At 46.0% G+C, this 14,927-nt stretch overlaps 1 protein-coding gene and 1 long non-coding RNA gene across 3 annotated transcripts in view; one reads left to right on the top strand and one right to left on the bottom strand.

Annotated features, from left to right (window-relative positions):
• Positions 1–13,312, bottom strand: part of LOC143823628 (uncharacterized) — a 26,712-nt gene extending 13,400 nt beyond the window's left edge. Inside the window, exons 1-2 of the long non-coding RNA XR_013226533.1 lie at positions 12,766–13,312; positions 12,513–12,619 (exon numbers count right to left, since the gene is read on the bottom strand). This is a non-coding gene — a long non-coding RNA (uncharacterized LOC143823628). The remainder of the gene's footprint in view (positions 1–12,512; positions 12,620–12,765) is intronic.
• The window catches only part of BRD7 (bromodomain containing 7), a 17,796-nt gene continuing 12,991 nt past the window's right edge, over positions 10,123–14,927 (top strand). The window contains exons 1-4 of one of the 2 annotated variants that reach the window (XM_077310118.1): positions 10,123–10,374; positions 11,493–11,701; positions 13,310–13,439; positions 14,364–14,421. In XM_077310118.1, coding sequence (XP_077166233.1) covers positions 10,326–10,374; positions 11,493–11,701; positions 13,310–13,439; positions 14,364–14,421 — 446 coding nt within the window. In that variant the 5' untranslated portion in view covers positions 10,123–10,325. The remainder of the gene's footprint in view (positions 10,375–11,492; positions 11,702–13,309; positions 13,440–14,363; positions 14,422–14,927) is intronic. The other variant, XM_077310117.1, reaches the window with a different exon arrangement.

The raw sequence follows: 14,927 nt of genomic DNA, 5'->3' as shown, positions 1-14,927 counted from the left end.
CCGATTAAAAAAAAAAATCAGGTTAGCTGAGTAACACACATGGGAGGGTATGGAGGGGTGGGGGGGGGGGGAGACCTGTTTCATTGGAAAGGACTTGGAGGATAAGAAGTCATCTGTGTGTGTCTAATTGCAATTGTCTCATTTTAAATAAACCTGCAAGGTAAGTATGTCAAACTGGAAGATGCCCTCCTGTTAGGATCCAATGACTGATGTGTGTGTGTGTGTGTGTGTGTTTTTTTTAAGGAGACGGGGAAAGGGGTGGGGGGAGACGCTGTGTTCTGTGACTGCATTAGCCACGTTTGTTGTTTTCCCTGGGCGATGTCAAACATTTCTCGGGAAAGGGAAGATGTTAAGAGACGGATTTCTGTATTATTGATACTGTCAATCTTTGCCATTGGGTTCTGCCGTGCCAGCAGCAGCAAGGAAGAAAAGAGAGAATATAAGAGGTATAAAGGAAACGGGTCTGTCATGATCTGTCATGATAACAACAAAATACTGCATTTGCTAGGTGGAAGGGAAGGAGTGCTTGAGCAGGCCGGCTTTAGTGTTAGGGTGGGACCTACTCTGGAATAACTGATAGTTTATATTTGGCCTGTAAATCCTTCCTAAACAGGTGCCGGTCCCTAAAACGGAGCTCTTTTGATGGTGAGAAACAAACATGCTGGCCCATCAACAGATTCAGTAGGAACGCTTCAGAGGAAACTCAATGGAAAGAAGTTCTGAGAAAATGGTCTAGTCTCCCTGGGACTCTATGGTGATGGCTTGGAGGAAATGTACCGCACCGCATGGGTACAGTTTCCCCCTCAACTTTGTTCCTCAGCAGGCAGGAAACAAAAGGAAACCATGTTGCCAGCGGTAAAGATGACTGGTTTTATAAAGTAGCACGTACGGACATCAATGTGCACAAGGGGAGAAATGGGGGCAGTTGCAATTATTATTGATATGGTGGGTTCAGGCGGAAACTGGAGCAATCCCACAGCAAGGACCCAAGACCCCCTTTTGTCAACCACTACAAGAACTACAGAGATGTTCCCTGCAAAAATGGCTGTATTGGATGATGGATGCCAACTGGAGACCCTCCCCTTCTGCAAATCCTGCCCTCCCCAGGCTCCACCCCCCCCCCCCCAAATCTCCAGGAATTTCTGGCCAAAGAAGTCTGCCTAGCATCTTCTAGTTCCAGAGCTTTTTCATCTGTGGCCCAAACCTGGTGGAATGAGCTCCCTGATGAAACGAAGGACAGTTCCGTAGGGCCTGCAAAACGGAGCTCTTCCACCGGGCTTTCAGGTGAAGGCCAGGAACAAGGACCTGCCTACACCTTTGTCCCTTACCAGGCAACTCCTGGCATCCAATAACTTCCATAAAAGAAACTGTTTGTTCTCTAACTGTCATAGTTAACCAACATTACCACTAGTGGAACTGTTACATCATTCACCATTCCAAATGTTACACAGTACCTTTCCACTTCAATGTACACTGCCCTGAGACATCACACTAAGGGGCGGTATATAAATTGGATGAGGAGATAGATAGATAGATAGATAGATAGATAGATAGATAGATAGATAGATAGATAGATAGATAGATAGATAGATAGATAGATAGATAGATAGATAGATAGATAGATAGATAGATAGATAGATAGATAGATAGATAGATAGATAGATAGATAGATAGATAGATAGATAGATAGATAGATAGATGTAGGTAGGTAGGTAGGTAGGTAGGTAGGTGATAGATAGATAGATAGATAGATAGATAGATGGATGGATGGATGGATGGATGGATGGATGGATGGATGGATGGATGGATGGATGGATGGAAGGTAGGTAGGTAGGTAAGACAGACAGACAGACAGACAGACAGACAGATATAGACGGACAGGCAGAGGGAGGGAGGGAGGGGGTAAGTGGAGAGAGAGAGCAGGTGTAGGTAGGTAGATAGAGAGGTAGGTAGATAAAGAGAGGTAGGTAGGTAGGTAGATGGATGGAGGGAGGGAGGGAGGGGGACGTAGAGAGGGGGTAAGTGGAGAGAGAGAATAGGCATAGGTAGGTATATAGAGAGGTAGGTAAAGAGAGGTAGGTAGGTATGTAGACAGACAGACAGACAGACAAAGGTAATTCCATAGCTCAACGGAGATACAAGAGAAAAATAGCAGTGTGTAGAGATTCCAAGGCACAAGCAGCCCAGGCCGAGAAACGAAACTGTTATTGCCTCCTGTGTACCAGCAGCAATGCAGCTCTAGACTTGTGAAATTCTTAATTTGAGTCTTTTTTCCTTCAACAACAGATAACACAAGGTGTCACAAGGTGCTTAGAAAAAGGAAATGTGCTTTGTCACTTTCGGCTTCAAAAAAAAAAAAAAGAGAGGGGAAAAAGATATTAAACGTGGAGTCGCTATCATTAGTATGAGGTGCGGAAGAGATTTCCTCTCTCATTTTCTCCCTTCCCACCGCTTTCATTTCTTGCGCTCTTCTGATCTCGGCATAACTTGCGAAGCCGCCTCTCCCTGCCCTTTCCCGCTCCGGACTGCCCTCCGAGTCCCGCAATCAACACAACTAAGCTCAAAGATTGTCAGAGTACTTTCGGAGGGAGTAGAGTTCACACCATCCTCTCCCCCCTTCCCCCTTTTAAAAAAAAAATTCTCTGCACTGTGAAATACGACATGGTGAACACGGCGTTTCCATGCAAGCTGGAGAAACGGCAGGGCCTGTTGATGAGGAAGAGAAACGGGAACGTGCCCAAAGCTCTTGGAAAAGGGAAACGAGAAAGTACCCAAAGTCTGTGAGACGCGTGTAGGGTGGCCAACTCAGGGTGGGGAAAATACTTGGAAATCTTGAGGGTGGAGCTTGGGGAGGGTGGTGTTTGTGGAGGGGAAAGACCTCAGCGAAGCACACCTAGGATCATAGAATCAGAGCTGGAAGGGACCTCCTGGGTCATCTAGTCCAGCCCACTGCACTACGCAGGATGCTCACCGCCCTATCGCTTATCCAACGTAACCTGCCACGCCCTTGAGCCTTCACAGAATCAGCCTCTCCATCAGATGGCTCTCCAGCCTCTGTTTAAAAATTTCCAAAGATGGAGAACCCACCACCTCCCGAGGAAGCCTGTTCCGCTGAAAAACCACTCTAACTGTCAGGAATGTTTTCTGGATGTTTAGACAGGATTTCTTTTGAATTAATTTCATCCCATTGGTTCTGGTCCGTCCCTCCGGGGCAAGAGAGAACAACTCTGCTCCGTCCTCTATATCAGGGGTAGTCAACCTGTGGTTCTCCAGATGTTCATGGACTACAATTCCCATGAGCCCCTGCCAGCATTCGCTGGCAGGGGTTCATGGGAATTGTAGTCCATGAATATCTGGAGGACCACAGGTTGACTACCCCTGCTCTATATGGCAGCCTTTTCAATACTTGAAGATGGTTATCAGATCCCCTCTCAGTCGTCTCATCTCCAGGCTAAACAGACCAAGCTCCCCTGCCATAGTGTCCATTCTCCAAAGCAGCCACTTTCCCTCCAGGGAGAACTGATCTCTGTCGTCTGGAAAAGAGTTGTGATGGTGGGGGATCTCCAGGGCACACTGGAGATTTACCCTGCTTCATGGAACATGCCTGCATACAAAATCTTGCAGGCCTTGCAGGGCTATCTAGTCTGATAGTATTGTAGTCCATGGACATCTGGAGGGCCGCAGTTTGACTACCCCTGCTTTAGAGGCCTCCCATCCAAATACTTGCCTGTTCCAAAGTTACTTAGCTTCTTAGAGTTGGTGAGATTAGCCTGGGCCATCCAGGTCAGGGCAATCGACTGGTTAACTCGGTGTAATTTATTTGGTGAAAGAATGGGAAAACCTTTTTGGTTTCTTGAGGTACATATTGAAGGGTAGCCGATGCAGTCCCCACAGACACACTACCAAACCTGTCTAGTTGTCACCTGGCAGAAGGATTAAATAGGCCAAGTTCATGTTCAAGACAAATGTCATCTCCCGTTCCCAAAGGATTCTAGGCCAGGGGTCCCCAACATTTTTGAACTTGTGGCAACTACAAAATGGCCTCCACAAGAGGTGGAGCCACACACACACACATAAGATGGAACTCAAGTTCAAGGGAGGAGTAATTTTTTAAAAATACACCAACTGTGAGAGAGTATAAAACGAACTCTGCGGTGACAACCGCCACCTAAACAATGTCATTTTAATTTTAATGTCATTTTAATTGGCGCAATTGAACAGATTTCCGATGGCCAATCAGATGCCTTCCTGTCCGGGATTCCCACCAGGTCCCACCCACTTTTTGAAAGTGAAAACACTCGGCAGGCATCAGGAAATAGGTCAGTGGGTGCCACGTTGGGGAGCCTGTTCTAGATTTTAATTTAAAACAACAACCGGAAAAGCTCTCAGTTCTCATACTTGTGGGAACAAGGATAAAGAAAGAGGAGAAGCGGAACAGGACAGGCTCTCAAATCAAAAGTGTCCTGTCAGGGACTATCAGGGGTTGGAACATGAGATTTATTTTCTCTCAAGAATGATAGATCATATTTTCATGATGCGCACAGAGAGCAGGGCAGATGTATTGCGACAGGGTGCCGGATGAGATGGTTAAGAGGGTGAAATTACTTGGCAAGCTATTTTCATACGGCTAAGTTCAAGGTTATATGTGTGGCGGCGAAAAATGTACATCATTCCTTCGGTGGGGAAGAGCTTAATCTTCGAAAGCAGTTATTTCAAAAATGGCTTAAGGGTCATGGTAAGTAACAAACTTAACGTGAACTCCCAACAGCTCAGATGCTGAAATGGAGAGGGCTAGGAATGATCCCTGGGTCTATAAACAAGAGGACAGCAAACCTGAAAAGGGAAGAAATGTTTTATAGGGTAGCGAGAGGCTGTTTGTGGGATTTATACTGGACCCAGTTAAGTACCCCATTTCTTTTTAATAAAATAGCTCAACGGGGAGGTTTTCAGGATTTTCTTTGTATGCTTTTTTTGTTGTTTTTACTAGCGGCTTTCGAAAGAAAGGCAATGAAGTTGTTAACAAAGATGAGTTTGACCCCAAAAAGACAGTACCACGAAATGAGAACAAAAGACGTCAACCGCAGTTTAACCTTTACCTCTTCCCCCCTTTATGCAACTAATGCAGGGGTGCCTTTCTAAGGACGGGTAATAGAGGAATTTGGGGAGGAAAATTACTTTTCCTACCTAATCGTCTGCACACATTTCAGCTTACCAAACATCCCCAGAGAAATACCAAATCACCACTTTAGGATCGGGAGGTCAGACTGGCCAGGGATTCTGGGGTTTTCTTTTGGGAGGGGGCATCATCTGGGCATGGAATTGGGGTGGCTGCGGACAGGCGGACAGTTGTGAATTTCTTGCATTCTGCAGGGGGTTGGACTAGATGACCCTGGAGGTCCGTTCCAACGCTATGCTTCTATGATTTAAGAATGTGAAAAACCCTGCTAGAACACAACAGGGGTTCATCTAGTCCAGCATCAGGTTTCACACAGTGGCCAACTAGTTAACTATGGAGGCCCAATAACAGGTCACAGAAGCCAAGTCCTTCCCCTGAAGTTTACCTCCTTTGATTAAAAAAAAGAAATTGAAATAATTCTATTAAGCTAATTCTGGGTGGTGTCAGATTAGGGATGCCAACCTCCAGGTGTGACCTGGGAATCCCCCAGAATTACAGCCCATCTCCAGGCTACAGAGATCAGTTCCCCTGGAGAAAATGGCTGCTTTTGGAAGGTGGATCCTCTGGCACTGAGATCTCTGTCCCAAGTTCCATCACCAATTCTTCAGGAGTTTCTAACCAGGATCTGGCAACCCTACCTTCCCATCTCTCTACCAGCTGCCATGGGGACCCTGGCAACCCTAGGTCAGAAGCATTTCTGGCAAGGAGGAAGTTGGGAAGAGCCTTCCAGCAAGCAGTGAGTGATAGCTGGGCTTATTTGTTTCCTCCTCTGCCTGTGTGGGCAGCAGTGCAATCCTTGGTACACAGTCTAGGGCAGGGGTAGTCAAACTGCGGCCCTCCAGATGTCCATGGACTACAATTCCCAGGAGCCCCTGCCAGCTGGCAGGGGCTCCTGGGAATTGTAGTCCATGGACATCTGGAGGGCCGCAGTTTGACTACCCCTGGTCTAGGGTCCCAGTGAATGATGACGCACCCAGTCCATGTCTGTTTGTCTCACATGTTTACATTGTAATACTGATTCTGATTTGTTTGGGACAATTCTTTAAACTGCTTCGGGTCCCTTTGAAGAAAAGCTGGTCTTTATCCCCTGCTTCTCACTGTCCGAAGGAGTCTCAAAGCGGCTTACAATCGCATTCCCTTCCTCTCCCCGCAACAGATGCCCTGTCAGGTAGGTGAGGCTGAGAGAGCTCTGATAGAACTGCTCCGTCAGAACAGCACTATCAGGGCTGCGACAAGCCCAAGGTCACCCAGCTGGCTGCATGTGGAGGAGCGGGGAATCAAATCCAGCTCTCCGGATTAGAAGCCACCAGTCTGCACCACAGCACCACGCTGGGGAGAAAAGCCGTTCAATAATGCCTTAAAGAAGCAGCAAATTCTTCTCCCTTCTCAGATCCTCTCCCTGCCTTCCAGGTTCAACCGAATCCCCGTTTTCCATTTTGTTCACACTGAAAAACTGTGGTTGACGCTTACCCTCCAAACAGCAACAACAAGAATAACCGTTCTGAAGCGTGTTTCCCATTCTGAGTTGGAAAAGCCAAGCACAGTTTGCAGATCTGAAACACAAACCAAGGTTTTCTCAAGCAAGGAGGTCGGGGAGGTAATCCAGCCGCACACAGAGGGGAAAGCACACAAGCCCTGAGACTCGGATCTGACTCAAACCGGGCCAATGTTAACTACGCCGGCTCAGTGTGTTACCACCGCGTGCTTATGAGAGTGCCACTTGAGCAACACGCGCAAATTGTGTATGTGCTCGCACCGCGAAACACGTGCTTAAGAAGGAAAACTGAGGAACCGTGCGAGAGCAGAGGAAGAATAAACGCCGATAAGATATTGCATGCAGCAAATGTATTTGGCTCCCCGTTTGTGTACATATGTTAGCAAGTCTGCGGATTACTAGACAACAGTTGAAACTAGTATCTGCTTGCATGCGTGTGTCGAGAGCTATTTTCAGGATCTACAGCATCTGTGGTGATTAATCCCCTCTAAAAGAAACTGATGTTAAAAGGAATTCACACTGCGGTGAAGGCTTACACATGTTACAGTGTCAACTACGGATTCCCAACGCTTGAATTCTTTGCCGCTGATAGTTTGGAAAACAACCAAGAACTGCATGGCTGGGTTTAATTCTATCAAAATTATATCCCTTTGTGCTTAAAACAGATCTCATTTAAGTCTGTGCCCAAACTGCACTGTAGCCTGCATTTTTAGAAGTCCCCCAAATCTTTAATCAAAACCTACAGCATCAAATCCTGTCTAATGTCTAGGAGTGAGCGAACCAACCCCCAATAAAGGAATACTGCTGACACCCCCAGATTTTTTTAATGCTATTTAGTTAAAGGGAGGGAAAGCAGCACAGTATACCCTGAAATCGGATCTCAGAAGCTAATCAGTGGTTGAACTTGGATGAGAGACCACCAAGGAAGACTCTGCAGAGGAAAAGAATGAAAAGCCATCTCTGCTTCTCACTTGCCTTGAAGGCCCCTTGCTGGATTTGGTACTTGGAAGGGAGACCAGCAAGGAAGGCTCTGCAGAGGGAGGCCCAGACAATCCATCTCTGCTTCTCACTTGCCTTGAAACCCCCTTACTGGGTTTGGTACTTGGATGGGAGCCCACCAAGGAAATCTCTGCAGAGGAAGGCAATGGCCAATCCCCTCCACTTCTCACTTGCCTTGAAACCCCCTTGCTGGGATCACCATAATTTGGTTGCAACTTGATGGCAAGTTATGTATTGATGCCAGGGTGACTTGGATGGGGGACCCCCAAGAGATGCATTAGCTAGCCATCTCTGCTTCTGACTTGCCTTGGAGGCCCCTTGCTGCGGTCCCCATAAGATTGGCTGTGACCAGCCGGCACTTCACCCACATGTTCCCTTAAAACATTTTAATTCCACCTTTCCACATAAACAGTACCAAGACCAAGGAGGAGGCCAATAATGTGTGTCAGGTTATTCTGGTTTTTCAGAGGGGGCATCATCTGGGCATAGAATTGGGGTCACTGTGGGTGCGCAAGAAGTTGTGAGTTTCCTGCGTTCTGAAGGGGGTTGGACTAGATGACCCCGGAGAACCCAAAAAAATGTTCACCCATTGGTTGGAAGATACCGATAGAGGGAGACAGGTGAATCTTCCTGGGGAGGGAGTTTTGGTGCCAGGATTAAGAAGACTCTTTATCAGGTTGCTATTGCTCTTGCTTCAGACGGCAGGCACAGCCTCAGACCCAACTCCAAGGGTCGCCAGGGTGGACATAATAAAGATTGGTCTGAACTAGAAGAAGGAGAGGATAAGAGTGAGACAGACAGGCAGACACTCCCTGCTCTTTTCCAAACAAACGTTTTACCATAACCAAGTGTAATATCAATAAGATTTATCGTGGAATCAATTCAAAGGAAGGGACGGCAAAGACTCAACTCTCTGGAAAAAATGTCTCTTCCCTACTTTGTCTAATAACCCAGCAAGCTAACGAATTCCAAACTAGTTTCAGCGGCACTAAAAAAAACCCAGCAAGCAACAGTTATCTGAAATGGAAATCCATATTTTGTTAATGCAGAAAGTGCTGAGCGTGACAGGTCCGTTTTTCTTTGCAAGTTACACCACCATGTGGATGGAAGTGTGACAAGATAGGAGGTCCTTCCCTGACATGATGTTTAAAAAAAACCAAACAACGGAGTGTTTATTTGATACACCGCAAATTTAACAGTCCATCTAAATCCCTGGATCTCTCCGTTGTTTATCCTACTTATAAAAGTCACGTGGTACGTTGGCATCTAAATTGTTTTATGAGCATAATTTCAGTTCTGCTTCCAGAGAGTCTTCTGCTTGAGCAAATACTGCCTGTCTAGGCTTAGCTATGGGAATGGAGATCAACCACCATCTCAAGGTTTGCATGGGCACATCTGCTCTGATCTGACCATTCATCCGCTTCAGGGATTTGATTCTTCGGTTTGGTTGCCCAGTCCATTCATTTCAATGGAGCCAGAAGGGCATCCTCCATTGGCATTAATGGGACAGTCCATTCAACATGCCGACGGAAGTGACAGTCCACACAAAGTGCCCTGGAATCAGGTGATGGTATCTGCAAGGCTCGTCTTTACTTAGAAGCTGGACCCGCAAATGCTGGCAAGGGCTCCTGGGAATTGTAGTCCATGGATATCTGGAGGGCCGCAGTTTGACTACCCCTGCCGTAGGGCTTACAAAGCAAGAGATGGACAGAGGTGGCCTTGCCAATGCTTGCCTTTCCAGAGCAACACCAGTCTTCCTTGGTGGTCTCCCCTCCATGGCACCTGGAGATCATTTGCTATTATAACTGATCTCCAGATGATCAAGACCGGTTCTCTAGGACAGGGGTAGCCAACCTGTGGTCCTCCAGATGTTCATAGACTACAATTCCCATGATCCCTTGCCAGCAAATGCCTTAAAGAAGCAGCAAATCTCGCTCACCCCTGGCTCCACCCCCAAAATATCCGGCTGTGTCACCATCCAGAGCTGGCCAACCTACTGGTCATGCCAGTAACTTTGACCCAAACACGATCACCAGCCAGGGCCGCCAATCTCCAGGGGGCCCCTGGAGATCCCCCGCCAGAACAGTTGATCTCCAGACAATAGTTATCAGTTCCCCTGGGGAAAATGGCTGCATTATCTCCCAAGCCAGAGCTGGCCACCCTAAGTGGCACCTGTAAGACCCCAAAATTTAACCCTGGGGATAAGCGTTCCCGAGCATGCACCCTTCTGTTGCAGCCCCTCTGAAGCAGCCTGCATGCAAAGGGAAGCTTGCGCCCGAATAAGAGTTGGTCGGTGTTAAAGGCGCCCCTGGACTCAATCTTATTCCTGGATCCACCCCGAAGGGTCTTAAGCCGCGTCCCGCCACCCGCTCTCCCTGCAGGGGAAATTCGAGGCTGCAGTGCCGCCCGGGAGCCACCAGGGGCCGCCGTCACAGCCGCCTCCGTGGCCGCGGGGCCGCTCTTCCTCCGCGCCGTCTCGTCGCCTGCCGCCGTCCTCGCGCCGCCGCCCCCTCCTCGCCTCCGTTCGGGCCCGCCTTGTCGCCGAGGACCGAGGCCAGCGGGGGAGGCCCGCGGACAGACGGACCGACGGAGAGCGAGGGAGGCGGCCGGCGCCGGGGCCGAGGCCGGCAGAAGCGGCTCGAGGGGGCCGCCGCCATGGGCAAGAAGCACAAGCGGCACAAGGCGGACAAGTACCCGTATGAAGGTGAGGCCGCCTCGCCCTCGGGCCTCGCGCCAGGGGGGGGGGCGGCGCGCGAGAGGGAGGCCGTTGAGCGGGAGGCCACGCCCCTTTCCCGCGAGAGTGACGCGGCGGGTGCGGAGGGAGGGGGAGGAGGCGAGGGAACGCCCCGCCCGCTCGCCGCCTGACGTCACGCGGCGTAGCGGTTGAGGGTGTGAGCTGTGAGCCGCCCGGGGGATGATTGACGTGTCACTTCAGCAGGATCCTCCCCCTCCTTTGAAGAAAGTTGCTGTCAATGGGGGAGGGGGCATTTCTCCAAATTATTTATTACATTTCTGCCAGTTATGTCTTTATTGTTGTAATTAATTAATTGCATTTGTATACCGCCCTCCCCGGAGGCTCAGGGCGGGTCAGATAAAACATAGGAACAATACAGAAAAAGTCATTCCCCAAGTTCTGTATATTATTATTATTATTATTATTATTATTATTATTATTATTATTATTATTATTATTATTAAAACATAGGAACACGAGCAATGCAGAAAAGTCATTCTCCAAGTTCTGTACATTATTATTATTATATTAGTCCAATGTATTTATTTGATTTATTCTCACAACAATCCTGTGAGGTAGGGGCAGCTGAGAAAGTAGTGACTGTCACCCACTCAGTCTATTGGCTAAACAGGGATTGTACTTGGGTCTCCCCAAGCCTAAGTTTGAAAAATGAAAAAAAATTGGAATTTGAAAAACATATCACATGATCAAAGCCGTATTAATTGCTTCCATTTCATTTTGCAAGGAAAGATGTGAAAAGTTTTGTGAATGTAGGAGAACAGTTCTGATGTAGCTGCTGAAAAATTCTTCCAGGAGCTCAGAGTGGGATACCTTTTTGTGTTTACATGGCTGTCTTTCTAAGAAACGGTTTCTTTTGACAGTCAGTTCACACCACTAGATCTTAGATCAGTCGATAGCATTTTTCCTGTATTTGTCTTTTATATAACTCTGCTGTTTAAACTGTAATATATTTTAATCTTAGCAGCTTGGAAGTACCTAAAGTGCTTTTAACTTTATTCTATTCAGGTAAGTGTTGCAGATTATGTCTTGGTGTTAACCAGGTTTCCCAATTCTTGTGCTCTTTCTAGACTATATCGAGAAACCCTTAAAGCTTGTTTTAAAAGTGGGAGGAAATGAAGTCGCTGAACTTTCTACTCAGAGTTCAGTACCTGATCCTGCACTGTATGAAGACAAAAACGAACATGAAAAACACAAAGACAAGAAAAGGAAAAAGAGAAAGAAAGCAGAAAAGCAAGTTCCTGGAGAAGAAAAGGAAAAAAGAAAGAGAAAAGTCAAGGTAGCCTCTAAAGCAAGGGTTTTTTTTTTTTGGGGGGGGGGGGTCTTTTTAAATGTAAAATTATTAGCTTGTGCTGAGTGGTTAGAATACTCATCCAGCCTTTAGTCCTTTCCCTTCATGTGTTCATGTGTTCATTTATTTGTGCAGATGAATTTGCAGTGTAATTATTCCATTTAATTCCAGAAAGAATGCCTGGTTTTGCACACTTCTTTAACAATTCAGATTCCATGGTTTTCAGCGCTCATTGTGCCTGGTGTCATATATAAAGTTCACCCTTCAAGGGTGGTAATTTCTGCTAAATTGCTTTCTTTCAAACTACTAAAGGATGGTTCATTACAGCAGCTGTCTGCTCCTAACGTTAATCTACATACGTGATACGGAACATCACACACACAGAAAACTATTGATCCTAAGCCCGTTAAATCATGAGCAAACTAATGATTCCATTGTAACTAATACAAAGTTAAAATTTTAAATCACGGCGCAAGACTAGTAAAGCAGAAAAGAACCAGTTCATAACTCACATTAATGCTGGTGTAGTCTTGCTGACAACTATTGCTTGATAATTTATTATTATTATTTAAAGTATATTTAAAATGGCCCCTCCTTTTATATTACAGTCCAGAAGGCTGCTAACTAGATCAATAAACAGTTGTTATCCACAAACATAAAAACTACAAATGTGGACATTATTAGCAACGGATGGGGGGGGTGTCAAATTCAATAAGAACAGTTGGTCAGATATACATTGATGCAGGTGGAAGTATATATATAATCAATAAAACTACCCTGCATCTCCAAAAAGACTTACCTTAGAAATCAATCTGGGCATTGTAACAGCATCACAGACAGGGCAAGAGTGATTTCCTGAGGGAGGGAATTTCATAATCTTGGCATCACGGTGAAAAGACACTTGTACTGCAGGTACAAAAAACTAATTAGTAAAACTGCTACAGTTCAAGGTATCAAATCAAATTTGATGCTCAGTAAACAAGTCTGTCTGATGAATGGGAAGTTTATCCACCATATGAAAGAAATCCATTATCAAAGTATTAAATACTTACTTCTTTAGATTCCAGTTGCTACCACAATGAACCTCAGCCAGCAGCCTCCCCTTCCCACCAGCTTCAAACCCATCATTGGCAATTTTGGGAGGGAAGGGGTGGGGGGAAACAGGTCAGCATGGCCTTATATGGTCATATCACCTGATACTTTAAAAAATTAAATATATTAAAAATTACTTAACTCCCATCCAATCAGCGGAACTCAGGGCTATCGAGAACCTTTCAGGTTTCACAAAAGCCCTGTCAAGAAAGCCTGATCTAAATACTGCATCAATTTCAGCAAACTGTAGCAAGGAGCATTTGTCAGTATCCTAGCTGTACCATGGACCATGAGTTTTTAAAATATTGTGTGTCCCTTTATTGACTCGAAGTTGTGTTGTCCTCCAGTAGGTGGAGACAGCACATTAAGCATGGGTCTGCGTGGACCTTTTCCATTCCCATAATTAATATCCAGCTCACGTGACAAAAAAAAAAATACCAATATGTGGTGACTGCTCATAGTGATGCCTCATGAAGTAAATTGGCTTCTCATTTTTGTCCCCAGGAAGATAAAAGGAAACGCGATAAAGACCGTGGAGAAAGTGAAGGAGAAAGAGACTTAAAAGGCCAAAACACAATAAGATTGGAGTTGCCCCCAGAAAAACCACTGGCAAGCAGTTTAGCAAAACAAGAAGGTAAAACCTGTATTGATTCAATGTATATTTAAGAACTTCACCTAATGGGTCTATTTATTACCCTTATTATCATTTTGGTCAGAATTGTCTTAAGTTGGTAAGACAGATTACAGTACAAAAAATCACAAGCATTTTTCATCCAGTATTTTGAAACGAATGTCAAAACTAAACAAGCTATACCTTTAATAGCTGTTTTGCTTCCCTCCATCATTGGTCAGTGCACTGTAATGGGGACTAGGATCTGAGAAACCAAGTGAGATCAGGGCCTTGAGGGACCTTAAGCAGTTTTTAAGGTCTGCTGTTCTGCTGCCAGGCCAATGGTCGAGGCCAGGAAACAACATCCAAAGTTTGGTCTCCCTCTTAAAGTGCCCGGTATACTGCTTAACACCACCACTGACAATCAGAATTGCACTTTAAGGTGCCCGTCTCTCTCTAAAAAGAAGATTTGTTTTATATACCCCACTATTCACTGCCCAAAGGAGTCCCAAAGCAGCTTACAATCGCCTACCCTTCCTCTCCCCACAACGGATACACTGTGAGGTAGGTGGGACTGAGAGAGCCCTGACAGAACTGCTCTGTGAGAATAGCTCTAACGACTGTGATGAGCCCAAGGTCAGCCAGCTGGCTGCACGTGGAGGAGTGGGGAATCAAGCCCGTTTCTGCAGATTAGAGGTTGTCGCCGTTAACCACTACACCCAGCTGGCTCTGGAGAAAGGCAGCTTGTCTCAACTGCAAGGTTTAATTTTAATATTTATATGATTTTATATAACTTTATTTGTGTCAGATAACTTTTGTGAGCTGCCCCGATCTCCCTGGAAACGGGTGGCATATAAATAGAAAAATGAATGAATAAAAAATTTAAGAACCACAGAATGCTTTGTGTGCATGGTGATCATTTATTTCCCCTTTGTCTTTTGGGTTCAGAAGTGGAACAGACACCGCTTCAAGAAGCTTTGAATCAACTTGTGAGACAGCTGCAAAGGTGAGTTCTTATAAGATGGAGGCATTTATGTTGGCATTGTTTATTAATTAGTTCAGCCTTTGCCTAGCCTGATGAGCATTTACTCGTTTTAACTGGCTAAGTGACAACTTAATTCCTGCAACCTTTCTGAGATAACTAGGCTCAAAGTTAGACCGATTTGATAGTTGTATAGTTTGCAGGTCGCTGTGGTCTTAAGCAGACGTCTTTCACATCATCTACTGGCAAATCCAAAATCACAAAACTCCGGCTCTCTTACTTTGTCCATATCATGTGATCCAACTCAGTGGAGAAAGCAATTATGCTAGGATTGGTCAGTGAAAAAAGGAAACCAGGCCGACAAGAGGTGTGGTGGTTGGACGCTATCAAGGTGGACACCGGCCAGAATATTGCACAGGGATCGTGGTGACAGCTGTGCCATGGGATCGCCAAGATCTGCAGGGCCTGCAAGGAGGAGCTCTTCCGCCAAGCATTTGGTTGAGACCAGATATATATAACCAACAGCGACC

This window comes from Paroedura picta, chromosome 14 (genome assembly GCF_049243985.1).
Source record: "Paroedura picta isolate Pp20150507F chromosome 14, Ppicta_v3.0, whole genome shotgun sequence".
Classification (NCBI taxonomy): Eukaryota; Metazoa; Chordata; class Lepidosauria; order Squamata; family Gekkonidae; genus Paroedura; species Paroedura picta.
The sequence above is the reverse complement of the archived record's forward strand: the minus strand, read 5'-3'. Positions and strand labels throughout refer to the sequence as shown.